Below are 13207 nucleotides of genomic sequence, written 5' to 3' on the forward strand. Positions count from 1 at the left end.
TGAGATAAGAGAGCTGATGCTCATCTCGAATGGTGTAAGGCAACCAGAGCTTGCTTACATACTGCAGTTTTTCATATCTTTCTAAAATTTGCTATATTAGTTACTGTTGATGCTGTCTCTGGAAAATGGGTCCTGCATGCTGCAGTTCATTAGTCTTAGACCTTTCTCTCTGCTTCCATCCTATCTATATGAGCACTAGATACTGTTGAAATTCTAGCTATCTAGACTGGTTAATTTGGTGTCTACAAGATCAGACACGACACTCCACACTGTTTTTTGTCGTGAAGTTGATCAGCACAGATTCAGAGTGAAGACTGCTATCTACTGAATCACCAAAGTCACTTCTGGCAAGACTTGTATTTTACCATAGGGCTCCTACCCAAGTATTAACCTAATTCAGCACTGCTTAACATAAATCTGATGGTAGGCCAAAGCAGCATAAACCAGGTTACTTCTTTTCCTTGTTGACTTTCCGTTCTATTTGCCTTAGAATGTTGTTCTGGCACCTTTCACCATAGTATCTGAATGCCTTCCATATTACTAGAGCAGCAAAGTGAGGTAGCTAGTAGATTTGACAGTATCTTTGGCTCTTCTCTTGTTGTAGGGAAGCAAAGGGGAAATGCCATTCTGGTTAGGCTAGAAAAACTCTCTCAAAAAGAGGATGGTCTTGCAGAATGACAAAGTGGCCAGAGTCTGTTCCTTCTTCATTTTTGTCCAGGATCATATTTCTACTAGCAAGTCCAGCTCCCCACCTCAAGGTCTCCCAATACGACGTTATTCCTGTGAACCAACTTCCCTTCCTTGTCAGCAATTTACTGAAAGGGGAGAGTGGAGAATCTGCAGTGTTTACTCTTGACTGAACAGCCCTGAATCAAAAGATGCTTGTGATTCAGGAATGTGGCTTTAAAACAAAAGTTGGTCCCTAATAAAAGTGATGGGGGGAGGGGGGGAGTCAGTCAGGTGACCAGAAAAAATGTATTATATTTTTAAGCCATAAAAATAGAGTGAATCCAGATTTTGCCTTACCTTTTTAAGGATGAAATGAGTAATTTCTGAACAATGTAAGTGTCAGTTCACATATTTTCTGTGTGTTCATGGTAGCATCCTATTTGGGTGTATAAATGGTACATTGGGATGGAAACACAATGTAGAATAGGTTTCAGAGTAACAGCCGTGTTAGTCTGTATTCGCAAAAAGAAAAGGAGTACTTGTGGCACCTTAGAGACTAACCAATTTATTTGAGCATGAGCTTTCGTGAGCTACAGCTCACTTCAGTGCTGTAGCTCACGAAAGCTCATGCTCAAATAAATTGGTTAGTCTCTAAGGTGCCACAAGTACTCCTTTTCTTTTTACAATGCAGAATAGGATTTTACAAAAAGGACATTCGCTGATTGGCTGACTGTTTAGTTAAGTCAGAAGTTTTCTTAATCATCTCTTTCATATTGTATTTAAGAATCATTCTTCTCTTGAACCTTGGGGGGTTTCTGGTTTTGTCACTCAGTTGTAACATAAGCAGTTGAAATTTAAGGCAAATACATTTATTCTAATTGTTACAGGTAAAATTGCAGGCAACTGTAAATAAAATGTTCAGCGACCAAAGAGTAATGAGTTTAGGCTCAGCCCAAGTGACTAGGATACCTTAACTAATCAAACATGATTCAAGGTGATAGACTGCTTATATTGATGGTGTATGCAATAAAGAAGTGGTTTTTATGGTAGATGGTCTAAAAATTAGCGTTGTTTAAAATATTATGGTATTACGTTTTGGATAATACATTTTTATTTACAAAATGCCCCATGATTGAAGGATTTTGTTACTAAAATGAATTTTAAGATGGACTAATAATGCGAACTATTTTTACAGAATCAAAAAAGGAGCCCCCTCAAATAAATCATACAATAAATATGTAAACTGGTGAGCAAATATATGAGCCAGCTTTGCATACATTCTCTGCAAATGCTTTAGCTCTTTGTGACAGCATACTTCCAATATGTTAGACGATAACAGCCTATTGTTGCAGGGACTACTTACTGAAAACATGTGAAATAGTGCTGTGCATTGGGTGGGTGAAATGGAACACAAGGCTTCTATGTAATCATATTATAATGAACTGGCCAGTGTTTATGCATGTACTGCTCCCTTCTAACCACTGGAATCAGAACTGCTGAACTGTGCATCATAGAGCCTATACTGCTAGTAATAACAGATAACAGAGAGTCTCCTTTAATTCAAATGATAGGGGTTTGAACTTTTGGCAAATGGGGATCTGATTCATATGTCCAAAGTTACATTTTGAATAACCAGTTATTTCATTGTGACTACATCTGATCTGAATTTGGATTAGATTAAATTTAGCCATTTTAGATTCAGATAAGCATTTCCCAATTTGAAAAAATAATCACTCTGCTGACTTGTCTGATAGCACATCCTCATCCTACAACTGGGTGCAGGAGGATGGACCCTTGTATCTGCACAAGGTCCCATTGTCTTCAATGGTGCTCTATTGGGGTGCAAGGGTCCTCCTGCATGGGAACAATTGCAGGATTAGTGCTCTAGGCTGCCCATTAAAAGGCTTGTAGTTCAGCTCTCTCCAAAATTTGGTCATAACTTTCTCTCCCCTGTGCTGATTGCCTAACTCCAATGCCTCCCAGTCCTCCCTTCCCTTTCCTTCCTTTGTCTTTCCATTTAGCTAATTCCCACCATGCACGCACCCTGCTTTACCAAACCCCACCCATGGAATTTAAAAACCAAAAACCAAAACAAACAAACAAAAAAAACCCAGAGCTGGGCAAACTACGGCCTGCAGGCCACATCTGGCCCACGGGACCCTCTTGCCTGGCCCCTGAACTCCTGGCCCGGAAGGCTAGCTCCCAGCCCCCTCCCCTGCTGTTTCCCCTCCCCCGCAGCCTCAGCTCACTGCGCCACTGGTGCAATGCTCTGGGCGGCGGGGCTGCGAGCTCTTGCTGGGCAGCGCAGCTACAGAGCCACGGCCTGACCCGGTGCTCTGTGCTGCACGGTGGCATGGCTGGCTCCAGCCGGGCAGCAAGGCTGCCTGTCCTGGTGCTCAGGGCATCGCGGCTGTAGCGTCGCCAGCCACCGGTGCTCCAGATAGCGCGGTAAGGGGACAGGGGAGTTCAGGGTGGTGGTCAGGGGGTGGGGGTGTTGATAGGGATCGGGGCGGTCAGAGGGCGGGGAACGGGGGGTTGAATGGGGGCAGAGGTCCTGGGGGGTGGGGGAGTTTGGAATGAGAGGAGGGGTTGGATGGGGTGGCGAGGAGCAGTAGGGGTGGGACTCCAGGGGCGGTGAGGGGACAGGGAGGGATGGATGGGGCAGGAGTCCCAGTGGGGCCATCAGGGGACAGGGAACGGGGTGGGGCTTGAATGGGACAGGAGTCCCAGGGGGGCCATCAGGAGGCGAGAAGCAGGGGGGGTGGATGGGGGCGGCATCCAGGCCATGCCTGGCTGTTTGGGGAGGCACAGCCTCCCCTAACCGGCCCTCCATACAATTTCAGAAACCTGAAGTGGCCCTCAGGCCAAAAAGTTTGCCCGCCCCTGAAATAAACCATTAAACATTAAAATAAATCATGGAACTAACATAACATTTGCAAACCATCACTCTGTTTGTTATATCTCTGCCAATCCCTTTGTATCCTGTCTATTTGGATCATCAGCTTTTCAGGATATGGTTTATCTCTTATTCTATGTTTGTGCACAACCTAGCACAATGTGTTTTATTAGTTAAATAAACTACCTTAAAATGTGCTGGATATATAAGATAAAATATTTTTTCAAAACATATTTTACATTTAAAACTAAATGATTAAAAAACATTATATCCTGGCCATGACCAACGCTCCTAGGCACTACAATAATACAAGTAAATAAATAAATAACAACAATAATAATCAGTAGTTGGTGATTGAACTGGTTATTTCTGGTCACTGTGTCTTTCAAGACTTTAAAACTGGCAGAACTCATCCCCTCACACCTGGTGTTTGTTCACAGAGTTGAACAGAAAAACAAGCATTCCTGCTTTTTTAGCTCCCAATCAGTTTCTTAAACATTGAATGAACTAGTCATCGAACTAATTTAGCTGAATAAACAAATGAAGAAAAATTCCCTCTGCACCTGTAGAAAAGACTACTGCTGTCAAATGCTGGATTAGTGCTTCAATTAATTCTGTTTAAGGTGTTTAACCAGTGACTTCCACCAGTTCAGTAATTTGATTTGCTTTAAAACTTCAGCAAAATTTTAAATTGTTTTATTTTCAAATGTATTTTTAAACTAATAGAAGACTTTTTATGAAAAAAACATTCCACCCTAACACAATGACATTTTATGTGAAACAAATTCTGTCCCCATGCTTGCCATTCATAGTGACATCTATTAAGCTCTCAAGCAGCCATGCATTTGTCAGATTATTAAAATGACACTGCAAGTAGCCTTGTATTCAAAAAGAGAAGTAGCAAACTTACTTCAATACTGAAGTATCCTCTGTCCACATAGTCCCCCAAGAAGAGGTACCGTGTGTTGGCAGGAGAACCTCCTACTTCAAACAGCTTCATCAAATCGAAGAATTGTCCATGGATGTCGCCACAAACTAGGAGAAATTAAAATAGTTTGTTACATCATCAGTTCAATTCATTTTACCAGGTTAAGCACACACAATTTTAAAGTGTTTACCTTCATAATAAAAATGCTGTATTATATTCTGTTGTTCACCAGCTATTTTCTGTGTGCCAACTTACGATTTATATCTACATTGACATGATTGGTGAGGGTTGGCTGCCAGTCAGCAGAAATTGATGACAATTCCTGAGTAAAAACATCACCATTTTTCACTTTTGCATGCATCTACATATATTGTACAAAAGGTTACCACATGATTAAATAATGCTTTTAGACTGGAGTTTTACAAATGACTTGAGATTATTTAAATATATTTATGCATATTTTATTTTTTTAAATGCCCATCCCTTGCTATGGCCACTTTGTGCAAAGCATAAAATATTGATAATTAAAGGACCCATCAAAAATATCCAGAATAAGAAAACACACTGAACAAATTAGTCCCTTCAAACAGTCTCGTTCCCTCCTCCAATCATCACTATGCCTACCTGCCCTGTCCCCAAATCCATGTAAATATCAGCAGACCTTGCGGCATGCATGGAAGGTCAACAAACAAGGTAGTGCAACATAACTGATTGGTTTATTCACACAAAAGTCTCTCACTTCTTACAGAGTCAAAATAGGAAGAAACATGACAGAAAAAAATGTACTACTTCTCTCAGTGCATGCTTCCAAATAATTGGGCACACTTTTGTGCTTAACAAGCAATAAATTCACATAAGCTTTTGCATCAATTTCTGCATAAAGGTCTTACTTTCCTATTAAAATCATGCCTCAAAATTATTTCATGCTGTGAAGAAGCTGTAATCACTTCTCCACACAGACTCAGTACTACAACAACTGTAATGAAGTTCCACCAAATTAACAACCGCACAACAATACAAACATCAATAATATCTCATTGTCTCGTCACAGTATAGTGTCACATATTCTTTACTTTTAGTTACAAGAAACCAGACTCTCTTTTTCAAAGTACAGTATGTAAGCTGGTTTAGGACAGCTCCAGCCAAAGCTCTCACCCCCTCCTGCACTCGAACACTCTTCCCCAGCCCGGTGAAAGTGAATGAGGGTGAGGGAGAGTGAGCAACAGACAGAGGAGAGATGGAGTGAGTGGGGGCAGGGCCTCAGAAGGGGCGGGGCAGGGCAGGTCCATGGGGAAGCGGTGGGGTAGAGACAGGGCAAGGGTGTTTGGGTTGGTGCAATTACAAAGTTGGCAACCCTAAGTAGAGCAAACAACAAAATATAGCGAAGGTGGTGATCATGCATACCTTACTCTCATGAGTACCAATGTGAAGTTAGAGGTACCATTTATGAGTTAGAACTGCAGGATCAGCTTCTATGCTCTCTTTTATCCTTTGCTGTGCATTGCTGTACACCATGAAGTAAAGACTGCATAACTACAGCCTTATAAAAAAATAAGTTTCTTCCATCAAATAGCGTAACTACAGAAAGACTAGTGCTCAGTTTTGTATTACATTGTGTAATCTTTTCTTTCAGGTGACATTTTATTTTCATGAATTTTGAGATGGGAATCTTCAAGTGTTACTTAAGACACCTTCATCTGAAAGTGATTTCCTGCAAAGGATAATAACTATCATTCTATAACAATGCAAAAATAAAGTTTAAATTTAAATCCTCACACAACACGATGGAAAAGCTGTCTTTGTGAAGTCATTTTTTTTAGATATGAAGCTGTCATTATCTGCAATGAAGGAAAATTCTGGATCAACTTTATTTATGTAATTGGTTTAGCTTGCAAACTGCTTCAAATGGGCTCTGTTCCTCTGTGTACATATAGTGAGCAGAGAAGAACAGTGAGCCAGAACATCTGCCCTCTTCAATTCAGACTGAGAAACTTTTTAGTATTATAAAGCAGTACAATTCTAACAATTAAAAATGCATGTAAATCTGAAATGTAACATGGTTGAGAGATTCTGAATGTACTTAACTTAGGTTTATCATGACTACAGGAAAAGGCAAAAGCTCCTTCATGTTAACAGGGGTGTGTCTATATGTATGTGTTTGCAATGGTGAAGGGGTCATTTCAGAGAAATTCATAAGTAAGACTTGCTTAGAAAGAAATCTTTCTATTTCCATCAATTTGTTATAGGTGGAAATGAAGAAGAGAGTACAACTATAAACAGGATGGAGAAAAAATAAAATTTGCAGAACCCTGTCCATTCAAGTCTATTATTGTTATTATTATTAAGTAGGTGATGAAAATTCCTGTTAATTTACAAACACAGGATCCAATTCTCATCTTATTCATGATTGGCTTCAGAAAGTGTCTATCCAGAAACTGCTTTCAGAAAAGACGCATGAAAACCAAAAGGAAAAAAAATTAAAGTAACAGTTTACTCCTAAATAACAGGAACAAGCTCTGAATTATAAGCATAAAACTAGCAGGGAATCCTGTCTGCAGAAACTGGAAAGATGTGGCTTAAGAACAGATTACAACAGATGAGTTATGATCAAATATTAAGCCCATGTCCCAAAATTTCAGTAATAAGGTCAACATTTTACATACAGTTAATCAGATCTGTATTTTATATGGACTATCATAACGAGGGCTGAAGAACTTTTCATTTTCATGGTTTTAATATATACTTTTAAAATATCCTGTCACCATCCTATTTGTGTCCTAGTTTTTGGTTGGATGTTAAGGTTTGGAACTGGAGAATGGAATAGGAATTTCAGAGGAACTGTGAAAAAACATAACTGATTTGATAGGTTATTTTTGGGGCGCTGTTCACCTACCCTTCACCCCTCAGTTATACTTTTCAAGTTTTGGAGACTCTTGGACAATAAACATAATTATTTCTGATCTTCATTTGGGGGAAAGAAATGTTTACTTGCTATTTTTACCTCTCCCTTGCTCCCCGTTTTTCTCATAGGCGGTCTCCTTTCCTGGTTGTAGGAATATGGAATAGAGGGTCAGATCTGATGGGGGGATGATAAGGACAATTAGTAGCACCTATTGGCATCTGCCACCTGCTTCCACTGTCAAGAGGGATCCAGAATCTGAAGAGGTCTGGAACCAGTAGGGGCTACTCGTACAGCTCATTCTTTCCCACTCCATTATGAGAGGAGCACATGAAGAGAACTAGATGGGAGGCTCATAGAATGGATTGAGACTAAGGGAGACTAAGCCCAAATGACAGCACTAGCAATTATTTGGGAATGGAGGAACCTCCAACCCCCTCCTCTGCTATAAAAGTGAATTGCCTTAGGCCCTGCTAACTGCCTCTCAGGGCTTGTCTATACTTACAGTGCTGCAATGGTGCAGCTGTGCCGCTGTAGTGCTTAGTGAAGACTCTACCTTCACTGATGGGAGAGCATCTTCTGTCGGCAAAGCAAGGAGCAGTAGCTATGTCAATGGGAAAGTCCCTCGCGTCGATATATCGCTCTCTACCCTGGGGGTTAGGCTGGTGTAACTACATTGCTCAGGGGTGTGGATTTTTCGAGGTAGTGATACCAACATAAGTGGATAGTGTAGACCAGTGGTTTTCAAACTGCGGGTTGCGACCCAGTACTGGGTTGCGGAATGGAAGGCATTGGGTTGCGGCGGCTGTGGTCAGCACCACTGACCAGGCCATTAAAAGTTCCATTGGTGGTGCTGCTCGGCTAAGGCAGGCTAGTCCCTACCTGTTCTGACACCGTGCTGCGACCTGGAAGCGGCCAGCAGCAGATCCGGCTCCTAGGCGGGAGGGCCACGGGGCACTGCGTGCTGCCCCCGCCCCAAGCAATGGCACTGCACGATCGGGGGAGGGGCGATGCCTGCAGGCGAGAGCCAAGTGGAGCTGGACTTGCTGCTGGCCACTTCCGGAGCGCAGCACGGTCCGCAGTGCCAGGACACGCAGGAAGCCTGCCTAAGCACCCCTGCTGTGCCACTGACTGGGAGCTGCCTGAGGTAACCCCGTGCCCCAACCCCGCACCCCAGCCCCCCCAAACCCAGAGCCCCCTCCAGCACCCCAAGCCCCTCATCCCCAGTCCCACCCCAGAGACTGCACCCCCAGCCCAGAGCCCCCTCCCACACCCTGAACCCCTTATTCCCAGCCCCACCCCGCAGCCCCGCACCCTAACCCTCTGCCCCAGTCCTGAGACCCTCTCACACCCCAAACCCCTCATCCCCAGCTACGTTGGGTTATGGACATCAACAATTTTCTTCAACTGGTTCGCCAGAAAAAAAGTTTGAAAACCACTGGTGTAGACCAAGTCTCAGATTCTTATGTCTACAGCAAAAATCTATGAACCTGAGCAGATGCTCGTAAAATAGATTGAAGATTCCATATCCCTGTCCATATCCATATCCCTGGATAGCTTTTAAAAGAAAATACCCCACCCAAATTGAGGGAGGAATATCAAAGCCTAATAAAATAAGGAACAAACTCACTCTGTTTCCTTCTCAGACGTTCCTCAGCTACATTTCTAAAATGTATAGCTGTAGAAGGAAAAAGCTGCCATGTATTCTATTCATATAGGATTTCTGAGGGAAATCAGTGGCCATTAGTTTTGGGCTATGTCAGGCATCGTATTTTGGCAAAGGAGACTAACCCATTTATAATTGGTGGATATGGCAAGGATGGAGAAAAAATGAATAAAACACCACAAAAATATTTTCCATTCAGAAAGCCAGCAAAACCACTAATCAACTACTACCATGTATTACAATTGCCTTCTTATGGGACATGACAGGGTTAGCAAGATAACCCTCTGATACTATTAGATCAATAGGCATGATGCAGCGAACATTATTCCACATCCCCTCCACAGTGCCTGCCTTACAAAGCTCTTTTCTCAGGTACAAATTAACTCCCTTTAAGAGGTGCTTTATTCAGATAAAAGGTTTAAAAGAATGGTAGTTACTATCTTGTAATAATTTCTCATCTGCAGGCATTACTATAGCATTTGAGGTCCTCCAATTTCAGTCAGAAGTGGGTGCCTAACTTTCCTTTGCGTATTTGAAAAATCCCCTTTTACCATTAAAGAGCCACTATCAGGTGTCAGCCACTATTCAGTCACTATTCAAAATGTGATTATAGCTGGAATATAACTTATTTTCTCTCACTCTCTTTCCTTTAAGAAACACAATGTAGCTCTTAGTGAAGCTCTCCCATGTCGAAGTTAGGTGCTTGTGCTGTGAGCGCACATCAAAATGGTACAACTTCGTTTCTGTTTGAGACCTACACTCAACATAGTTGGGGGTCTGTATAGTAAGGGAGGGGTGTTTTTCCTCACCAGCGCTGGAATGCCATTCTTCAGGCACACAGAGAAGACATAGCACCATATTTCTTATTGTTATTATTTAAAACTCTTTACTTATATCACAGCATTACCCAGCTCTCCAAACAGGGTCAAGGCCTCATTGTTCTAGGCTGAATAATCAACTTACCTTTACAGTTGTGTATGGGGACTAAACATCTGGACAAGGTTCTTGTATTAGGATTCTCTATCTGAGGGTTAGTTTAGTTTATTGTCCGTTACCTTACAGCTAGTTTTCTATCCTTAAACAGCCAGTTACGCCACTGCACAATATGCCTAATAGCAAGAAATGCTGCGATTAGCTTACTGGCTCTAGTGAGCAAACAGTGATCACTCTCTATTACTGTACATGCATGTTCATGAAATTCAAACAGAGAACCTGGAAGTGAGCTGAAAGTGCAATGTTTTGTTAGACATGCACCTCAGGAACTTTCCCTGATAGTTCTGGCCCCATCCCCTGCTGTCTTCATCAAAGCTTCCATTGACTTCCAGTTTTTTATTATATTTGTGGTTTTCAATCAAAGAATGAAGAAAGAGAACTTTCCAAGTGCAGCTTACTACTTTTGTCTATAAAAAAAAGTTAACCTCATTGCAAAAAATAAAATCTCCAAACAGAAACCCTTCATTAGAAGCAACCAACTATATGTTTTTATCTTTCTTTTTGTGTACGTACGTACGTATCAGATTTTTGACACTGTGGCAATGACAATTTAAAACAGTAAAAATTCTACTAGATCAAAACTCATTTCAACATCCTGTGGGACATCAATGATGTTTCTGTAAAATGTTTTTCATACAAACTCACCTTAATTGCCAATCAATTAGTATGTTGCAAAAAGCGGAATTGAATTCAGGAACAAAAAGGACAGTCGTCATATTGTCAAAGTATTGTGTTGGCAACAGAAGAAACACTATCTTAAGATTCCGAGTGTTTCTATATTAGTAGTTACTAACTCGTTAGGAGATCCTATCTGTTGAAACCAGTCAGGGGATCTAAGGAGGATCTACAAATCTGTAAAACATTCTGGCAAAACCTGCCAGGATTCCCTTTCCCTCAAATGTAGTAAGTGCTGAAAAATATTCAATTAATAGTCAAATACTTCAAATATGTGCCTGTGACCCGGAATGTAAAATGGAAAAGGGCTCACTATTCTGTAAACACAGCTGTTACCAGATACAAACTCACTACATCTAACATAATGACAGGTTTCAGAGTAGCAGCCGTTTTAGTCTGTATCCGCAAAAAGAAAAGGAGGACTTGTGGCACCTTAGAGACGAACAAATTTATTTGAGCATAAGATTTCGTGAGCTACAGCTCACTTCATCGGATGCATACAGTGGAAAATACAGTGGGGAGATTTTATATACACAGAGAACATGAAACTATGGGTGTTACCATAGAGACTGTAACAAGAGTGATCAGGAAAGGTGAGCTATTACCAGAAGGAGAGCTGGGGCGGGGGAGCGTGAGAGGAACCTTTTGTAGTGATAATCAAGGTGGGCCATTTCCAGCAGTTGACAAGAACATCTGAGGAACAGCAGGGGGGAGGGGAATAAACATGGGGAAATAGTTTTACTTTGTGTAATGACACATCCACTCCCAGTCTTTATTCCTAATTTAATGGTGTCCAGTTTGCAAATTAATTTGAATTCAGCAGTCTCTCGGAGTCTGTTTTTGACGTTTTTTTGTTGAAGAATTGCCACTTTTAGGTCTGTAATTGAGTGACCAGAGAGATTGAAGTGTTCTTCGACTGGTTTTTGAATGTTCTAATTCTTGACGTCTGATTTGTGTCCATTTATTCTTTTACGTAGAGACTGTCCAGTTTGGCCAATGTACATGGCAGAGGGGCATTGCTGGCACCTGATGGCATATATCACATTGGTAGATGTGCAGGTGAATGAGCCCCTGATATAGTGTGGCTGACGTGATTAGGTCCTATGATGGTGTCCCCTGAATAGATATGTGGACACAGTTAGCAACGGGGTTTGTTGCAAGGGTAAGTTCCTGGGTTAGTGTGTCTGTTGTGTGGTGTGTGGTTGCTGGGGAGTATTTGCTTCAGGTTGGGGGGCTGTCTGTAAGCAAGGACTGGCCTTTCTCCCAAGATCTGTGAGAGTGACGGGTTGTCCTTCAGGATAGGTTGTAGATCCTTGATGGTGCATTGGAAAGGTTTTAGTTTGGGGCTGAAGGTGATGGCTAGTGGCGTTCTGTTATTTTCTTTGTTGGGCCTGTCCTGTAGTAGGTAACTTCTGGGTACTCTTCTGGCTCTGTCAATCAATTTTATGGCTGACTTAGAACAACGCTTCCTCAGCTCTTGTCCCCTAATGCCCCTACACTACTTGCACTACACTGATGACATCTTCATCATCTGGACCCATGGAAAAGAAGCCCTTGAGGAATTCCATCATGATTTCAACAATTTCCATCCCATCATCAACCTCAGCCTGGACCAGTCCACACAAGAGATCCACTTCCTGGACACTACGGTGCTCATAAGCGATGGTCACATAAACACCACCCTATACTGGAAACCTGCTGACCGCTATACTTACCTACATGCCTCCAGCTGTCATCCAGACCACACCACACGATCCATTGTCTACAGCCAAGCTCTATGATACAACCGCATTTGTTCCAACCCCTCAGACAGAGACAAACACCTACAAGATCTCTATCAAGCGTTCCTACAACTACAATACCCACCTGCTGAAGTGAAGAAACAGACTGACAGAGCCCAAAGAGTAACCAGAAGTCACCTACTACAGGACAGGCCCATCAAAGAAAATAACAGAATGCCACTAGCCATCACCTTCAGCCCCCAACTGAAACCTCTCCAACGCATCATCAAGGATCTACAACCTATCCTGAAGGATGACCCGTCACTCTCACAGATCTTGGGAGACAGGCCAGTCCTTGCTTACAGACAGCCCCCCCCCCCAACTGAAGGAAATACTCACCAGCAACCACACACCACACAACAAAAACACTAACCCAGGAACCTATCCTTGCAACAAAGCCCGTTGCCAACTGTGTCCACATATCTATTCAGGAGACACCATCATAGGGCCTAATCACATCAGCCACACTATCAGGGGCTCATTCACCTGCACATCTACCAATGTGATATATGCCATCACGTGCCAGCAATGCCCCTCTGCCATGTACATTGGCCAAACCAGACAGTCTCTACATAAAAGAATAAATGGACACAAATCAGACTCCAAGAATTATAACATTCAAAAACCAGTCGGAGAATACTTCAATCTCTCTGGTCACTTGATTACAGACCTAAAAGTGGCAATTCTTCAACAAAAAAAA

General features: G+C 42.1%; 1 protein-coding gene across 3 annotated transcripts in view; it reads right to left on the minus strand.

The window, feature by feature from the left end:
• PPP3CA (protein phosphatase 3 catalytic subunit alpha) overlaps positions 1-13207 on the minus strand; it is a 334463-nt gene that overhangs the window by 106078 nt on the left and 215178 nt on the right. For all 3 annotated transcript variants that reach the window (XM_073340796.2, XM_073340795.2, XM_073340794.2), the window contains one exon: positions 4476-4600. In XM_073340796.2, coding sequence (XP_073196897.1) covers positions 4476-4600 — 125 coding nt within the window. The remainder of the gene's footprint in view (positions 1-4475; positions 4601-13207) is intronic.

The sequence above is a fragment of the Lepidochelys kempii genome, chromosome 4 (genome assembly GCF_965140285.1).
Source record: "Lepidochelys kempii isolate rLepKem1 chromosome 4, rLepKem1.hap1, whole genome shotgun sequence".
In the NCBI taxonomy this organism is placed as follows: domain Eukaryota; kingdom Metazoa; phylum Chordata; order Testudines; family Cheloniidae; genus Lepidochelys; species Lepidochelys kempii.